The sequence below is a fragment of the Pan troglodytes genome, chromosome 1 (assembly GCF_028858775.2).
Source record: "Pan troglodytes isolate AG18354 chromosome 1, NHGRI_mPanTro3-v2.0_pri, whole genome shotgun sequence".
NCBI classification, from domain to species: domain Eukaryota; kingdom Metazoa; phylum Chordata; class Mammalia; order Primates; family Hominidae; genus Pan; species Pan troglodytes.
In genome coordinates, this window is record NC_072398.2 from 209684170 (window position 1) to 209703297 (window position 19128).

The 19128-nt window shown below is 48.2% G+C and overlaps 1 protein-coding gene and 2 non-coding genes across 3 annotated transcripts; 2 read left to right on the forward strand and 1 right to left on the reverse strand.

The window, feature by feature from the left end:
* Positions 1-669: 669 nt before the first annotated feature.
* On the forward strand, positions 670-740 carry TRNAG-CCC (transfer RNA glycine (anticodon CCC)). Its single transcript has one exon. It is a non-coding gene; the product is annotated as a tRNA-Gly (tRNA).
* A 4379-nt stretch (positions 741-5119) lies between these two features.
* Positions 5120-5770, reverse strand: LOC100610419 (FAM231A/C-like protein). The gene is given in 2 exon segments (XM_016955712.4): positions 5120-5442; positions 5444-5770. Coding segments are annotated over 2 exon segments (507 nt in total). The 5' UTR covers positions 5716-5770; the 3' UTR covers positions 5120-5207.
* Positions 5771-9425: 3655 nt separating this feature from the next.
* TRNAE-UUC (transfer RNA glutamic acid (anticodon UUC)) lies at positions 9426-9497 on the forward strand. Its single transcript has one exon. It is a non-coding gene; the product is annotated as a tRNA-Glu (tRNA).
* The last annotated feature ends 9631 nt before the right edge of the window (positions 9498-19128 follow it).

Consider the following 19128-nt stretch of genomic DNA (forward strand, 5'->3'; position numbering starts at 1 on the left):
GCTAACACATCAAAGCATATTAACTTAGGAAATGGGATTCTCCCAAACAATGAAACATTGACGGCAAGGGTTCTTAATCTTTTCACATCACATTTCCTTCAAATGCTTTATACATCTTCAAGCAGACAAATAATAGTATTATAATGATTACGAGACCGATCATTACTCTTTTGCCAAAAAAAAAACCAACGACAAAAGACTAACTTAGTGGACCAACCTTTGTTTCTTCATTATCTCTACCTTGGTTCTGTCCTTTTATTTCCTCTTTCTTCTAATTCTGCTTCTGCTTCTTATTTCCTCCCTGGATTTGAACTTTACTTACCTAAACTACCAGTTAGGTTACCTTCTCAGAACCTCTAAGGCAGCAGTTTGAGGTTGACGATGGAAGATTTAGGATTAGAAAAAAGAAACATGAATGAATTTCTGATGTTTTATTATAGGGGTTTGTAATGCAGGTAGAAAGACCTTTTTCAGAGTTAAGAGTTTGATCCAACAAATGAGCTATTTTGATATTTATAACGTTGTCTAATAAAAGTTTCCTATAAAAACACATTTGGTTTGGATGTCTTTGTTAGCTTTTAGTCGACACTTGAAAAAACCGCTTGGAACAGTTTCTAAATCTTTGTGGTTACTCTTTTCTGTTATCCTCCAGGAGGAGGCTGCAGAGAGGCAGTGGTGGTTCAGGGGTAGAATTATCGCCTCCCACGTGGGAGACCCGGGTTCAATTCCCGGCCAATGCAAGTGGGTCTTTTTCACTTCGCTATGGCTCTTTACTTGTCTTTTACGCTGAAAATTATACTGCATAACCCAAGAGTGCATTTAGGGGCTTGGCCACCACAAGGTAAAGTGACAACAACACTCACCAAAGTAGCGGCAGGAGACTAACCCAGGACCCCATGCAGTTGTTGGACTCAAACAGCTTAGCAAGCTGGCAAGCATGAAGTGTCTCTGGTGAGTCACTGCAGTTTTGATACTGGTACCTGTTACTTTCATCTATTCACTGGAAGGATCCCTGCAAACCCTAAGAACCATCAGTTTCCTGATTCGCGTGCTGGACCTTGGGCTTACCGTTGAGCCACTATGGAGAGGATCAAGAAATGACGCTCTTGGAAGGAGAGAAGCTGCGGGCAGGACAGTCACGTCAGAGGTCCAAGAGGCGTCATCGGCCCAAAGAAAGGGGAGGTGTGTGGGCAAGAATCTGCGTGGAGATGAGGGGAGCGGCGGAGACTGGTCCTTGCGCAGAGGTGGCCAGTGAACCCTCAGGGCTGTACCCCAGACACCGTGAACCGAATTTGCTCACATCATCAGCGACCGCGGCCTCCGCGTGTTCTGTGGGCCCATCGGTGTTCCGCGAGGGATTCCGTGTGTCTGGCAATGTGTGTCAACAGGTGTTGGCCTGAAATTTGGCCGGGCACGTTGGCACACGCCTGTAATCCCAGCATTTTGTGAGGCCGAGGCGGATGGATCGCTTGAGGTCAAGAGTTCAAGACCAGCCTGGCTAACATGGAGAAATCCCGTCTCTACTAAAAATACAAAAATTAGCCAAATGTGGTGGCATGCACCTGCTATTCCGCCTATTTGGGAGGCTGAGGCAGGAGAATCGCTTGAACCCAGGAGGCGGAGGTTGCAGTGAGCCAAGATCGCGCTACTGCAGTCCAGCCTGGGCGACAGAGCGAGACTCCGTCAAAAAAAAAAAAAGAAAAAGAAAAAGAAAAAAAGAAAAAAAAGAAGAAAAAGAAGGAGCGAAATAAGGCAGAGATGTCAATGGGACAAAGAGACCTCCCAGGAGGCTTGTTGTAGAGGCAGTGGCTGGATCCTGAGAGATGAGATTTTTTTAAAATTATGTAGCAGAATGGGGAGAGAAAGGGAGAAGCACATGAAAGACAGAAAAGCACGAAAATCTGCGGACGTCCTAGAATAAACCAGATAAAATAGTGTGAGTGTTTTTACATTAAAAAAATAGAAGAAGTGCAATGCTTGTCAGCAGACTTTGTGGTCGTGTAGTGGTTAATACTTGTAGTTGTGGTTGCCACAACCTCTGTTCTAATCTGAGTCACAGTACTGTTTTCTATCCTGCAACTGTGGCTAATAGACCTGTCGTTTGCTTTGCCTTTAATCCTAGCAGCCTCCAGAGAGCACAGGAAACCTCTGGCCCTGAAGGGCGCCAGCTTCTGGAGTTTAGCCCACAGCGCAGAAACTAGGGGGCGGCCTGGCCAATAGGAAAACTTGGACATGCTCTTTGTCTCACAATTGAGCAGGAAACATTCCCGTAGGTGAAGATGCCGCCTCTCAAGGGCCCTTTGTCTGTAGCTTCCACTGATGAAATAATGCGATTATAGTCTTTTTCGGTAGAGAAAACGGCTGTATGAGTGGAATTTTTTAAAAACACAAAATGAGAACGAGTTTTTCATGAGTTGACAATAAAATCTAAAGTAGTTGTCATGGTTTGCACCGGCTTGCCTCCATTCTCCATCCGCTAATTTTTATGAGAACAGTAAATTATTACTATTATTATTATTATTGAGATGTAGTCTCGTTCTGTCACCCAGGCTGGAGTGCCATGGCTCAATCTCAGCTCACTGCAACCTGTGTCTCCCAGGTGCAAGCAATGAGAACAGGGATCCAGTTTCAGCTTTCAACATATGGCTAGCCAGTTTTCCCAGCACCATTTATTAAATAAGGAATCCTTTCCCCATTTCTTGTTTTTGTCAGGTTTGTCAAAGATCAGATAGTTGTAGATGTGTGGCATTATTTCTGAGGGCTCTGTTCTCCTCCATTGGTCTATATCTCTGTTTTGGTACCAGTACCATGCTGTTTTGGTTACTGTAGCCTTGTAGTATCATTTGAAGTCAGGTAGCGTGATGCCTCCAGCTTTGTTCTTTTGGCTTAGGATTGACATGGCGATGCGGGCTCTCTTTTGGTTCCATATGAACTTTAAAGTAGTTTTTTCCAATTCTGTGAAGAAAGTCATTGGTAGCTTGATGGGGATGGCATGGAATCTATAAATTACCTTGGGCAGTATGACCATTTTCCCGATAGTGATTCTTCCTACCCATGAGCGTGGAATGTTCTTCCATTTGTTTGTATCCTCTTTTATTTTGTTGAGCAGTGTTTTGTAGTTCTCCTTGAAGAGGTCCTTCACATCCCTTGTAAGTTGGATTCCTAGGTATTTTATTCTCTTTGAAGCAATTGTGAATGGGAGTTCACTCATGATTTGGCTCTCTGTTTGTCTGTTATTGGTGTATAAGAATGCTTGTGATTTTTGCACAAGAATTTTGTATCCTGAGGAGTCATTTTTAAAATAAATATATTGCAAATGAATTTTCCCAGTCAGTGAAAAGTCTGACTGAAAGCTGTCAACTGAAAAATCACACAATTTATAAATTTAGAAGGGAGATTTTATTTTTTATGAAGGGTTACAGCCTGCAAGGTGGCCATTCCGACAGACAGGGAGGCATACCCTCTTGCTGAAACCTGAAAAGTATGTTTCCAGGGAGGGGAGGGGGGAACAGGGATTTATGTTGATGTGGTGGGCCACATATACATATTCAACAGGGAATAGGAGGAGCTCTGAATATTCATGAAGGGATCCTGCTGCATGCATGCTGAGTAAACATGCCTGTTACATGCAACCCATGTTCACTTTGGAGTGGAGACAACATTTAAATACATTATAATTAGGCCCTATGCTTCAAAAGGGGAAGCAGGGACACAAAGGCAATCAAGTACACAGCCTCTGTAAACTGTCTAGAACCAGTCCACAGCCAGTGCTCTCTTATCAAGGGGAAGTTACTGAAATCAGTCTCTTGTCCAATCAAAGCTGTAGTTATGGCTTATGTAGGGAGGGCTCAGTCAGTTTATGGTAATGGGTGAGCTGCAAGTGCTTCAACATTGCTTATCTCAAGGCCAGTGCTTGTTTAGCCAGAGAAAAAAAGGAAGAAGAAAAAAACCTGCGGCAATTAGAACATAGTTTATTCTTTAAGTCGAGGGGCGCATGACTCCACCTTGCCTGGCGTGGCCTTAGGTCTCGTTTATCATACCGTATCTTACTACTGCAAGGAGTCTGTTCTGTCAGTCTTAGGATCTCTATTTTAACAATAATGCTGGTCAGTTGTGTCTAAACCACAAAGGGAGAGAGTATAAGGAGAGGTGTCTGAGATTCCAAATACTGGGCAGGAACTCAGTATTTAAGACTTCTCTGGGGTCTCCTTGGCCAAGAAGCAGTCTGTCCAGTTGGTTGGGTGGCTTTGGATTTTAATTTTAGTTCTCAAAGCATTTAATTTGATGAAATTTTGCCATATTTTTTCTTTATTTTTAAAGCCTGTTATGTTCTATAAGAAATCTTTCTACTCAGGATAGTGAATGTATTCTCTTAATTTTATCTCTCTATGAGTTCCAGCGTTTTAGTTTTAATTTTTAAATTGATGACATCTAAAATTCTACTCCTAACCAAAACATTCCTGGGGGTGACCAAGGACAACTCCAAAAATCTTCCATAAATGGAAGTAAGACTTACTCCTTAAAGAACTTACTGGGATCCGGGCCTGCAGGGCACAGTGGCTTTAGTGCACCTCTGCTCTTAAGACTATTCAGAAATTGTCTTTGTGAACCCATCAGGCTGTTTCAAAATCAGCAATTTAGGGCTTGCTTGCAACATGCAGTTATGCAGCAGCTGTTTTGTGGATCTGGTGAGTGCCTGCATGCATAGTTCCCCGGGAATTTTCTAAATTTGAATTCTCATGGTATTTCAAGTGGCTCAGTTGTCTCTTTCTTTTCTTTTCTTTTTTTCTTTTCTTTTTTTTTTTTTTTTTGAGTCAGAGTCTTGCTCTGTCACCCAGGCTGGAGTGCAGTGGCGCGATCTCAGATCACTGCAAGCTCCGCCTCCCGGGTTCACGCCATTCTCCTGCCTCTGCCTCCCCAGTAGCTGGGACTACAGGCACCCGCCATCACGCCCGGCTACTTTTTTGTATTTCTAGTAGAGACGGGGTTTTACCGTGGTCTTCATCTGACCTCGTGATCCGCCCGCCTCGGTCTCCCAAAGTGTTGGGATTACAGGCGTGAGCCACCGCGCCCGGCCAGTTGTCTCTTTCTTTTGCCTACTGCCACACACGTACCACCAAATCCTGCACTCCAAGCTGCTTCTACACCCTGGACTCCCAACCTCCAGTTAGACAATCCACATCTTCCCACACCTGCCTCAGGCTCCATCAGGCTACTGTGCCTCCTGCAGCAACTAGGACAGGGGGAATCTGGATTCCTATTACACTTCTGAGGAAGGTGGTCAGGGAGTGTGAAGGATGTGGGTGGGAGGGGGTGAGGTTGAGGGCAGGAGTACACTGTGGTCTTCTGTCTTCTACCTCATTGGCCCAGGTGCTGCTCTCCCTCCGGTTGTCTGCTTTCAGCCCTGCCTGGGAAATCAGGCCGGCGCCCTGATCTTCCTGACTCATTTTGTGAGGAACCTGAACGGATGAGCCATCGCTCTTGTCCCACACGTTCTGTCCAAAAGGTGCCCTCCTCTCTGCTTGCTCGGGGGCCTGCCCTCTGAGCTCTGGCACTCAGGCTGGGATGCCGCCCAGTACAGAGGCTCTGCAGCCCTGCAGGCGTCTGACTGTTCCACACCAGCAGGATAAAGGCCACAGGGCATGCTGTGGTGGAAAAGCATTCAGAGGTGTGGGCTGAAGGCCTCTCTTTCCACAGTCCCTTTGAAGACACCATGGAAGTAGGCAGCCCCTTGACAGACAAGGTGGCCCAAGGCCTGGCTTCACATGCAGGCTCTTGGGTCCCAGCGGGTCCTCTCTGTGCCTGGTATAGCCAACTGCTTCACGCATCTTACCCGGTTTCCTCTCCTCCACAACCCAAGCTCCTCCTCGACCCCCTTGCTCAGCTGTCCTCAGGACAGCAAGATCCCCAGCCCTTGGAAAAGCCCATCTCTAGTGCTTGGGGAGGGAGTTGGGTTCAGGTGGTCTAACCACAGAAGAACAGAGAACCTGAGGCAGGAGGAAATCCCTTCCCTTGCTGGGTCTCTTGGCACAGCCCATCCAGGGGTCTGGGTCAGGGTCCAGGTATACTCTACCCTCCTTGAGGACCTGGGTTTTCAGGCCCCCGAGGATGGTCAATGTGGAGTCTTTCCCACTGTTCATCTGGGAACTGAAGGAATATCCCATGGGGCCCTCTCTTACTCATTAGAGACACCCAGAAAATACTCCATCCAGCAGAAACTGGGTGCAGTGTACCAGACCACTATAATTATAACTGCAGGGTGTGGAGGTCAGATACGTTTTGTGGCTATTTTCTCTCTGTCTGTGGCTTGCTTGCCTTTTCGCTTTCTTAGTGGTATCTTTTGATGAGAAGGTGTGGCTAATGTTGATGAAGTCTCATTTATCATGTCTTTCTTATATATGTATTTTTTCTGTGTCCTGCTTGTTGGTAGGCTAATCTTTGCCTGCCAACAAGTCACAAAGTATCCTTGAAATGCTTTATATCTTTAACTTTTAAGTTTTGGTGTGCAATGCGGCTGAAATTACTTTTGTGTGTAGTGTGAGGGAGAATAACATTGTTGGTCTCCCCACATCCATATAGAAGTTCATTAATTAAAATGATTTATTTTCTTTTATTGAACTGCTTTTATTGAAAACCCATTTATTGACCGTATAGCTGTGGATCAATTTCAGGTCTTCTAACTCAGGCTGTTTATCCGTTTGTCACTCCTGATGCCTTGTGTCTAATAGCTTATAGTAAACCTTAAAGTCAGATAGTACAAGTCCTTGTTCTTTTCCACACATTGCAATAAATTTTGAAATAGATAATAACTCATGAAACCATCACACACATCAGGATATGCTGTCACTTCATCCCTTTCTGATATGGTTTGGCCGTGCCCTCACCCAAATCTCAACTTGAATTGTATCTCCCAGAATTCCCATGTGTTGTGGGAGGGACTTAGGAGGAGGTAATTGAATCATGGGGGCGGGTCTTTCCTGTGCTATTCTCCTGATAGCGAGTAAGTCTCACTATCTGCTGGGTTTCTCAGGGGTTTCTGCTTTGGCTTCTTCCTCATTTTCTCTTGCTGCTGCCTTGTAAGAAGTGCCTTTTGCCTCCCGCCATGATTCTGAGGCCTCCCCAGTCATATGGAAATGTAAGTCCAATTAAAACCTCTTTTTGGTCCTGGACTCTGTGATGTATTTGTCAGCAGCATGAAAACGGACTAATACACTCTCATTTCTGAGTGGGACACATGCTGTCACTCACATATGCTGGTTGCTGACTTGTGACGGAAGATTCTCTATTGTACCCTCTGGGGACAATACATCTCCAGTTGCCTGCGGGGAGTATGAACATGCAAAAAATCCACAACACTCAGCACAGAGTCTGGATTTAGTCCCATTAGTCTGAATGGGACTAATGCCCTCATAAAAGGGACCCTGGGGAGCTCTCTCGCCCTCTTTCTGCCCCCTGAGGATACAATGAGAAGGTGGCAGTCTACAACCAGACCAAAGGTCCTCACCATAACCCTACCACGTCGGCACCTTGATCTCGGACTTCCAACCTCCAGAACTGTGAGAAATCAATTTCTGTTGTGAATCAGCCACCCAGTTTATGGTACATTGTTATAGAAGCCCGAACTAAGACAGAGATGAAGTCCCATGGAGGGTCTCTAATTTGCTAAGCTGGTCATCAGGCGGGATATTGCCAGTCAGAAACAGGAAGAGCTGACATTTTGTGTATATGAAAGAAGATAGTGGACAGGCCCATTGTGTCGGGTTTGTCCGCCTTGGGAAACTGGAGACGGAAACTCGATTCACCATCGCCAGCCACGGGAGGACTGGGAGGACCTCCAGAGGAGGTTAGGTCGACTTCATGGTAACTTTAGATCCGGAAACCTCCCAGGATTTTTCTTGTCTTCCCTTTGATCTCTCTTCCACCTACCCAACAGGACAGGACTCGCCGCCTTTCTTTCCCGGCAGAAAGGGGTCCGTTGCGGACAAGACCAAAGTGAGCAGCTGGTTTCCCCTACGTGTCCTTCCGGGCCTGGGCGTCTCGGGAACTCATGCTGACCCGACACCTAACTCCCGGCGAGTGGGACCATCAGGAGCCTGGAAGAGCGCGCGCACCGAGGTGGAAGTTGGGCGCCGGGGGTCGAGAACCGCGGTCAAACCCTCTTCTTCCAGGGGCACCGCGCACCTGCCCCCGGGGATGCCGAAGGAAGTGGCCCATAAAGCTTCTCTGCAACCGAAAGAGGCCTGAAGCTCCAGGAGGGCCAAGAGGAGCCTCGTTGAGCGAACCCAGCCCTCTGCCTGGCTGGCCCTGGTCAACAGGCTCGGAAGAGGCCGATTTGGAGGACAGAACGGAAGAAAAGACCTAAAGGTTTCGAATCTCATGACGTAGAGATGTTAAAAACCTCCAATCCTAAGCTCCGACTGTGCGGGGGAGCGAGGGGGTCTCAAGCTGGATCGACCCCTCAGCCTTTATCTGGAGAGTCCTCTGCACAAGGTCAGAGCAGGACAACGCGCATCAATGGTTCTCAAGAGGGGGCAACTTCGCCCTTACACGCCTCTCCCATCCCCGCTGGGACACTAGGTCACGAATGGGGGAAGCGGGGAGGGAGAATGTTAACCCCCTGGCATGTATCTAGTCAGCGGAGGCGACGGCTGCTGCTAAACACCTTACAATCCACGGGAGGGCCCCTCCCCTACCCCGAAGTAGCCATTCCGCAGAGGTGGAGAGACTCGCGTGTAGCTCAATACCCACGCACTTAGCCGATGGGAAATCACGAATTGATGACCAGTTGGCTCTTGGATCTGAGGAAAAATCTCCAGCGTCAGAGGGAACTCTCGAAGTTTTGCCCGGAGCAAACGGAAGGGTGGCGTTGCCATCGCCTAAGATGGGAATATGGCAGGTGTCACAGGTTGCAGGGGAAGGTCGGAGACCAGCTGAGGGCCCCGGAGCCTTCCTGGAAAGAGTTTCCCATCCAGCCCGTCTCGGTTTCCGCATCCGTCGGATTCCTTATGACGTTGAGGGTGCTGGCGTCTGGGTCCTTTATGATGCAGAGGGTGCCCCCGTCTCACCCCGGGCGCCTCCGCGCTCCCGCCTCCTCCTGGCAACCTGGTGCGCGGCTCCGGACCCGGCGACCCACGACCGGCTGGTCACTTGCTGCCGCCTCGCAAAGGCGCATCTCTAGTCCAGTGGTGAGCTGCGGCCGGGTCGCTGCAACTCGCTCCAGGACTCGGGACTCGTGGCCTTGGTGTCCCTCGCGGAGCCCTCGGTGTGTCGCCTGCAGGCTCTTTTTTTGAAGAAAGCAGGGAGGGAATGGCCTTGTGAGAGACTCCAGGAGCAAAGAGCGACCCTCACAAAGCCCAAGTCGTCCCAGAGCTCAGGGAAGCTGTCGCTTCTGACGGAAGAAGGGAGAGAAAGCTCCCTCCTGTGTGTCCCTGGTGGTCTAGTGGCTAGGATTCGGCGCTTTCACCGCCGCGGCCCGGGTTCGATTCCCGGTCAGGGAATTGTTTTACACTGGCCGCCCTCCCGCAGGAATCTTCCTTCACTACGCTGTCAGCTGGCCTGCTACAAGGGCCAGAAACAGAACAGTCTCCGCAGCGAGGGGCAAAGCCGGGCGAAGGAGGGCAAGTCCTGGTGGACCACCTCTCACGACACACCGTTCCTATTTATCTCCGTGTCCGTCATCCGCGGGAGCAGCTTTAGAGAGCGACGGAGCGTCTCGCTCCGGTGTACACAGCCGGGCAGAGATGCCAGCCCCCATGGAGCTGCACCCAATAAGCCCACACTCTTTCCCGTCGCCACCCCGGAGGCGCCTATCGGGCTGAGCTGCGAACAACTAAGAGAGAGGCCAAGCCAAGTCTTGGCGTTTGTGGCAGACCCGGACACGGGCACCAGCCAGTCAGCGGAGCCTCCTCACCTCCGTTGCCAGCGAAGGCGCTCCTTAGGCCTTGGGAAGAGGCGACCGGAGGCGATGCCCGTGAATTTGTTAGGGTGGTAAGCGGCGGGTGAGGTCCTCGAGGGCGGTCCCGTTTGCTGATTGAGCGGTAGAGGGAGGCGATGTTCGCTGACCCAACAAGGACAGCAGGTGGAGTAGGCACAGATGGAAAACTGCTGCCGGTGCCCTAAGCAGAAGGCAGGTGGAAAAATCAGCACTAGGACGTCGAAGCGATGGTACCACAGTCAAATCCCACGATGTCTACACTCTACCAAGCACTTGCGCACGCTCCCCCTTTTCCATTCAGTACTCCCAAGAGGGGTTCGGAAGAACCCCGAGTCCACTGTAAGCTCAGGGGAGAGCGGGAGCCAGGGAGGTGAAGTGCGCAGACTCGGCAGAGGCGGCGGGCAGAACCGCGGGGGGGTGAGAGGGCGCGGTGGCTGCGGGGCGGGAGCCGCTGCTGAGAGGCGGCCTGGGTTGTCTTGTGGGGTGACTGTCGGTGGAATCTTTGGTGGAGAGTGGTTTGGAAGAATGGCGAGGGGCGGCAGTGGGGAGGGTGGTGACTCTGAGCGACCGGCCAGGGCGAGGAGGGTGTGCTGTCCCTGCAGGCCATGTGCTCATTTCCACTTTACCTGGCAGGGGAGAGACCGTGGTCACGAAGGGGGTTCTCCCAGAGTGAAGCTTCTTCATCGCACTCTAGAATTGCTGATTCCTGTGATTTCCTCCATGTGGGAAACGGTGTTTGTGCTAGAAGAGGCTGCGCTCTTTACCTGACATAACGGGGTTCAAGACTGACATCGCCTCACGCCCACCCGAAAACGTTTACATGGCTTGTCTCTTTTTTTTCTGTCCTAAAGTCGCTTCATCTTCACATCCCCTCATTTTTTCTTCCACACTCGAGAGTGTCTCTCTCTCTCATTAAAAGCTCCACCAAATATTTGAAATATCTCAACCAGCAAGACTGCAATAAATATATTATTTCATTCGTGGAAGCTACAGACCAGCTAGGTTGAGAGTTGCTTGATATTTTCTGCTAAACGGTGAGGCATAGAGCACTTGGAAGGTTTCTCTTTGGGCCGTTGTTTGTGTACTCTTGGGTTTCCTTCTTTTCCCCAGACAATATGGCGCTGTGGGGCCAGCGGTAAACCCTGCTTTCCGGCTTTCTGGCTGCAGATAAAGGCCGCAGCTGCTGCAGGAATCAAAAGCAAACCAAAAGACACGTGGGTTCGCCCCAGTGGGTCCAAGATAGAGTCTGACTGTACCAGGATTCGGATTAGAACAGAGGTTGCTGCAGGCACAATGCAGACTACCAACCACTAGAGAATCCCAAGGCGCCCCACACCTACTGCCCATCGTTTTGCTTCCCCACCCCTCTATTATTTATTTATATATTTTTTTGAGAGACAGAATTTCGCTTTGTCGCCCAGGCTGGAGGGCAGTGGCACGATCTCGGCTCACTGCTACCTCCGCCTCTTAGGTTCAAGCGATTCTCCTGTCTCAGCCTCCTGAGTAGCTGAGACTACAAGCGTGCGCCACCACGCCCAGCTAATTTTTGTATTTGTAGTAGAGACGGGCTTTCACCATGTTGGCCCGGCTGGTCTCGAACTCCTGACTTCAAGTGAGTGATCCACCCACCTCGGCCTCCCAAAGTGCTGGGATTACAGGCGTGAGCCACTGCCCCTGGTCCCCCGATTTTATTTTTATTAATGTAAAAACATTATGCGATTTTTACTTCTTTATTCTTGGGCAGCTACAGGTTCTTGTGATTTTCTCTCACATCTTCTCCCCATTTCCCCCTCTCCATTCTGATACTTGTCCCATCTTCTCTGCATCCAGCCGGTGCCCTCTGCACGGGCATCCTGGGCTGTCCCATTGGCTAGTCCTGGTCTCCCCTGCTTCTCCCTCCTCCTTTTCACGTTTTCCCTTTTGACTCCCCTGCCTCTTTCCCGCTCCCGCCCCACCGACCCCATCTACTGAAGCCGAGTTGAGTGAAGGGAGAGCAAGCGGAGCAGATGACTGCCTGAAGGCGGCGCAAAAAAACAGAAAGAGCTACCGTGAGAGCCGTCGGGGAGTTCAGCTTCCCTTGGGCCCCACTTGGCTCAGGCTGGGGTCGCAGATCCAGGCATTTCCAGAGGCACTGGCTTCTGAAGCAGGCGAGGGTGAACGCAGGGTGAAGGCCATTCGGCCGCCCTTCTGGCTTCAGAGTCACGCAATGCACGCGTTTCTAACGTGCAGCAAGACGATTAGTCGACTCAGCCTCTCCGGTTTTCCGAAGCTTTGTAGTCTGCACAGTTGTCCCGCCGAAAGCGAATGGCAACCCCTAGGGTTTTGTGATTGCTTAATGTATATAGACATGAAAGTAGACAATTGACGTTGTCTCTGTGGCGCAGTCGGTTAGCGCGTTCGGCTGTTAACCATAAGGTTGGTGGTTCGAGACCACCCAAGGACGTGATTTTAAATGGTGGTGGCTGTGGCCGGGTGCAGTGCCTCACGCCTATTAATCCCAACACTTTGATAGGCCGACGTAGGGGAAGCCTCCACTGAGCTCAGAAGTTCAAGACCAGTGAGAATCCCATCTCATTTAAAAAAAAAAAAAATTGCAGCTGTATCTATCTCCTCAGACCTATCACTGTATTTAAAAGTGAAAGACTGTTCCCTTGTGTCTTGTGCATCCCATGAGGACAGACAGCAGAAGGTCCCCCTCCGAGCCTCCTAGAAAATAAGATCTCTGCAGCACAAACTAGCTTGTATATATGGGAAACAAAGTATTTGAAGAAACAAACTTCAAAAATTCTGCCTTGCTTTCCACAAAAATTAACCCATCACAGTCTGCCTTCAAGTGGAATCATACCTCTTCACATGACTCCTCTCCCTGCCTTTATGCTAGTGTCATGCATTTTACTTTACACCTGTTATAAACCTTACAATCCATCTCTATTACTTTTGTTTCAAGAGTCAGATGTGTTTTTGTTTGTTTGTTTTTGTTTTTTTGTTGTTGTTGGTGGTGGTGTTTTTAAGACGAGTCTTACTCTATCGGACAGGCTGGAGGGCAGTGGCACAGTCTTGGCTTACCGCAACCTCTGCTTTCCGGATTCGAGTCATTCTTCTGACTCAGACTCCTGAGTAGCAGAGATTACAGGCTTGGGCCACCACATCTGACTAATTTTTGAATTTGTCGTAGAGAGGAAGGTTCACCATATTGGCCAGGCTGGTCTCGAACTCCTGACCTCAAGTGATCCGCCTTCCTCGGCCTCCCAAAGTGCCGGGATTCCAGGCGTGAGCCATCGTGCCCGGCTAAACAGTCAGATGTTAAAATTACATATTTGCCTTTGTAGATGTCATTTCTAGTGTCTTTTTTTTTTTTCATCCAGATTTTCATCCCGTGTCAGTTTCCTTCTGCCTGGAGGACTCCTTTAACTTGTCTATTAGGTGTCTTAAACTTGCACTATCATTCACTGATGCTCTGTTCATTAAAGAAAAAAAAAAAAATTGTTGGCCGGGTGCGGTGGCTCACGTCTGTAATCCCAGCAATTTGGGAGGCCGAGGCGGGTGGATCAGGAGGTCAGGAGATCCAGACCATCCTGGCTAACACAGTGAAACCCCGTCTCTACTAAGAATACAAAAAATTAGCTGGCTGTGGTTGTGGGCGCCTGTAGTCCCAGCTACTCAGGAGGCTGAGGTGGGAGAATGGTGTGAACCCAGGAGTCGGAGCTTGGAACATGTCAAAAGGCATTCTTAGCCTTAAAAGAAAAGCCAGGGACATCCCTTGCCTCAGGACTCTCGGACTTAGAAAAACCTTTCACCCTCTATGTGGATGAATATCAAGGGACAGCTTTGGATTTTCTAACTCAAAGACTGAGGAATGACTTTGGACCAGTGGCTTATTTCTCTAAACAGCTAGACCAGGTGGCAGCTGGGTGACCAGGAAGCTTGAGATCTGTGGCTACCATCACTCTATTGTTAGAAGAAACCACTAAGTTTACCTTGGGACAACAATTAGATGCCATACCACCCCACCCCCACCCCCTGCCACCCCATGAAGTACAGTACAGAGGGTCCTAGAGGCAAAAGTACACCAATGGCTAACAGGGGGCCAGTTACTTAAATATCAGACCCTTCTGCTTGACACCCCAGATGTTACCCTGAAAGTATGCTGATTTTTAAACCCTGCTACTCTGTTGCTGCACCTCACGTCTCAAGAAACAGATCCCCAATTCATTGACTGCTGTGTGGAAACCACGGAAGAGCTCTACTCTAGAAGGCCCAACCTTGAAGACAAGCTCTTGTCTAACCCAAATGTTGAGTGGTTTAGAGATGGAAATAGCTATATTCATGAGGGAGTAAGAAAGGAAGCTTAGCCAACAAGAAATCATTGAGGCCAAGGGTTTACCTTCTCAGACTTCTGCTCCAAAAGCAGAAATTAGCTGCTCTAATTAGGGCCTTCCAACCATGAAAAGACTTAAGCTGGGCACGGTGGCTCACCCCTGTAATCCCAGCACTTTGGGAGGCCAAGGTGGGTGGATCACCTGAGGTTGGGAGTTCGAGACCGGCCTAGCCAACATGGCGAAACCCCGTCTCTACTAAAAATACAAAAATTAGCCGGGTGTGGTGGGGGGCACCTGTAATCCTAGCTACTTGGGAGGCTGGGACATGAGAATCCCCGAGTTTGCAGTGAGCTGAGATTGCAGTGAGCTGAGATCATGCCACTGCACTCCAGCCTGGGCGACACAGCAAGACTCCGTTTCAAAAAAAGAAGAAGAAAACCAAAACCCTCAAGAGTCAATGTGTTGACTGACGACTCTAAATGTGGGTTCCTGGTGCTCCATGCTCATGCAGCCATAGGGAAGGAAAGGGGACTATCAAAAGCCAAGGGATGCCCCATACAACTTTACTCAGATCTTGGAACTTTTAGATGCTGTCCAACTCCAAAAGAAATAACAATTACTCACTGCAGGGGACACCAGAAGGGAGACACTTTTATTATTAGAGGAAATTCCCTGGTGGAAAGAGCAGCTAAGGCCACAGCTAAGGAAACCCTGGTATTTCAAGCTGCTGCGCTACTACCAGGTACTGCATCCGTGCCAGTGACATCATACTATACCCCTAAGGAAATTAAAGGGACTGAGTAAAAGGCTTCCAGGGAGACCCTCTGGATGGTTGCTAGAAAAGAACAAACTCTATTCCTGAGGCTGACAGATGGGAAATAATTAAACATTTTCATGATTCCTCACATTTGGGACGGGATTTTCCATTCAAATTAGTTTCCTAAATATTCTTGGGGAAGGGACTGTTCTAAACTATCAAAAGGGTTACCACTCAGGAAGCCACCCCATACCCCGATCCCTGCTTAAACCTGTACAACACCAAGGAACATACCATGGTGAAGACTGGCAGACAGACTTAACAGAGATGCCACCTTACAGGGAACTACAAGATTTGCTAGTATTTATAGACACTTTCAACAGGTGGATAGCTTTCCCCACAAGGACAGGAAAAGTACTGGAAGTGTCTAAATTCTTAAAGAAATCATTCCAAGATTTGGATTACCAAAAGGTTTGCAAGGTGACAACTGACCTCACTTCACAGCTAAGGTGACCCAGTGAGGTCATGCCTCAGCCTTAGGCATTACCTATCTTCATTCCTCATGGAGATCTCAGTCTTCAAATAACATAGAAAGCCAATGGCGACATTAGCAAAACTCTTTCAGTTTGGGGGCTTGCCTGCCCTGCGTCACTATCATTGTTTCCTTGAGTTTCCCAGGAATGTACATGTGTGAGACTGCCGCCCTGCTTATAGATCTGTTTCCCTGCAAGGAAACAGGAATATGTTGCTGTGGCTTCCAGAGTTGGAGATACATGTAGTTGCACCACTGAGGGCTAACATTTAATTTTGGAATCAAGTGATGCATTCAGACTGGTTGCTATCATTCTGTGGTATATATTTAGTGAACACATTCATGATTGAGTTTCCTGCTTTTAGCTGGAGCAAGAAAGTTTTATAATTGTGATTTGTATGAAAAAATCATAGGCAAGGGAATGGATGTAAAATAAACTTTATTGTCAGAGGTTTCTAAAGGCTCATCCTTCAAGGAAAATGGACATATGCTGAAGAGCTGATAAACTGTCTACAGCAGTGTTATTCTAACCTAATCTTGATGCCAAGTTCTTGCCATTTTCCTCCAGCTGCTGTTGACTCCAGTTATATATAGGATGGGGGAAAGGGGATTATCTATGAATGTAGGCATCACTTTCTCTTGGGCAGTTATCACATTGGCAGACTGAAGGGATGTGATTTCTACAATCAAACTATCCATTTGGAGTACAAATCTGGAGTGGCTGTAAGATTCGGTTCTCAGAGATGAACTTGCAGATTCGGACTTTCAATTGTTCTGTTGTTTTAGTTTTTCTCATCAACTGGGGAACTGTTTGTGACTAAGCTTTGTTAAAAGTAGAGAAGAGCTTTTCATAGTTCCAACATTAGTTGTTACCTGAAACAAACAAAAACACACACACAGACAATTAAACAGTAATCTTTGGTGAGGTCTTGCTGATACCTGAGGCTGGAGTGAGAGCTGAGTGGTGATACAGCTCATGTGAGTGATCCAGATTGCGCACTCCTTATGAGACTGTAACTGATGCCTGATGACCTGAGGTGGAACAGTTTCATCTGGAAAACATCCACCACCCCCTTCCATGGAAAAATTGTCTTCCATGAAACCAGTCCCTGGTGACAAAAAGGTTGAGGACAGCCAAAAAGGCTGCTTTAAATGATAACCTTCCCCAAAACTAAATTACCCCTGTAAAATGAATGAAAGGCCACCAAGTTAGAAGGATGAAAGGGGCCTGATTTCTGCTAAGATGTATGCCTCGTTAAATAATTACCAGCCATTATTCCAGAAGTCACAAGATTGGCAGCTTCCCCAATTACTGCTGTGAAGAACATCACTATTGTAGAACCTAAGATTGGCCTCTTGAGATGTCTTTTCAGGCTTTTGCATTTCTGACTGCTGGAAGGCACCATCTGGCCCAAAAATCAACCAGTCCCTTAGCCCCCACCCAGAAGCTGACTCCATGCAGGAGGGCCATTTTCCATGCCCCTGTGATTTCATCCCCAACGATCAGCACCGCGCAAGCCCTAGCCCCCTCCCCAACAAACTATCTTTGAAAAACCCCTTACCTCCAAGCCTTCAGTGAGATTGGTTTGAGTAATAACTCTGTCTCCCACATGTCGTGGCTGGCCTGTGTCAATGAAACTCTTTCCTGCAGTGCCATGGTCTCCATGAATTGAGTTTGTGTGTACATTGGTCAGGAAGAACCCATCAGGTGGTTACATCTGCAGGATGGTGCCAGTTCTTTCCACAAAGGCTGGTCAGATACCCAGAAAGCATTTCTCCACTACTACCTGGACAATGTGTCTCCCTGTCAATCTCCAGGGAATGGGGCCTGGATCAAGTATTTAGTATTCAGCAGTTACTACACTGTCACCTAATCCCTCATTTTCAATATTTTGCCATGCTTCCAGTGGCCTAACTGGCCACCATGCCACAGAATCTTTACTTTGTCGTCTCCAAGGAGAACTCTCCACTCGATGTTTTGTGATTTGAGCAATGGAATGGAATCTGATACTGGTGGGCTGGGGGAGGTCCCTGGACACTGGTGGGATCTCGACCCCAGCCGTGGTGTCCAGGCTGTTGACACCATCGTGAGAACAAAGTCAAAGATGAGTCAGCAAATAGTGAAAGAAGAGCTTTATTTCAAAGCAAAAAGTACACACTCAAGAAAGGGGAGCTCGGGCATACCCAAGAGAGAATAATGGGTTCTGGGGTTTCATCTTGATGGGTTTCTTTAACCAAGAATTGGAATATTCACGAAAATTCCTGGGTAAAGGTGGAGATTTCTTGGAACTGTGGTGCCATTTTTACATCAAACACTGGTCTCAGAACTGTCATGGCACTGGCGGGTGTGTGATTTAGTATGTTAATGAGCATATAATGAGGGCCTAGGTAAAACCTCCATCAAATCCAGCACCACGTTGGGTCCACTCAGCCTTAGCCAGCTTGGTCCACACCCTGGTTTTTCAGCGTCTTAACAGCCCACAGCCTCAAGTCATGTAAATCTGCTGCCTAGAATTTGTTATCCTGTGACCACCCTGTAGTATTCCTGTCTGAAATCTACTTGTAAATATTCAAATGGTCTTTGACTTGGGCATTCCAACTTTGCTTACTTCACAGTGTTTCCTGCGTAATATATAAGAAAAGATGATCCAGACATTTGTTAAACATCTCAAATAAGATGTAGCCCAGGTATTTGTGTCAAATTTGGATTATTTTGGTTTCGTCTTTGCAGAATATAAAAAACTAACATGAGGTAAGCACTAAGGTGTGGAGATGGCTGTGCAAGAGATGACAAAGTCCGGCACCACGCTTGAGAGTGTCCAATCATCTCTTCTGGGACAGCATATTTTTCTACAATACGGATTTTTGAAAAAAAACAACAACATCAAAAAAAAAAAAACCTACAAGATTCATGAAACTGGACAACTGTCTTTATAACATTACCAGTGATAAAACCAGTAAGGAAGGCTGGTTTGCAGTCATCTGAGCAGCCTCTTTACTTTCATAAATATGGTTTCTCTCTGATATTAAACGGCTTCCAATTGCAAGCGGAATGCTGCATCACAAGGATAAGGATGTGAAGAGAACCGGTTTCTTTTGTAATCCGAAACATTCTAGTCTGCGAATTAAAAGCCATTATTTGAAGAAGGATGGCTCGGCTCCATCTGGCCACCGAAAGGTTGCTCCTTAACACAGGCTAAGGACCAGCTTCTTTGGGAGAGAACAGACGCAGGGGCGGGAGGGAAAAAGGGAGAGGCAGACGTCACTTCTCCTTGGCGGCTCTGGCAGCAGATTGGTCGGTTGAGTGGCAGAAAGGCAGACGGGGACTGGGCAAGGCACTGTCGGTGACATCACGGATAGGGCGACTTCTATGTAGATGAGGCAGCGCAGAGGCTGCTGCTTCGCCACTTGCTCCTTCGCCACGAAGGAGTTCCCGTGCCCTGGGAGCGGATTCAGGACCGCTGATCGGAAGTGAGAATCCCAGCTGTGTGTCAGGGCTGGAAAGGGCTCGGGAGTGCGCGGGGCAAGTGACCGTGTGTGTAAAGAGTGAGGCGTATGAGGCTGTGTCGGGGCAGAGCCACAAGCT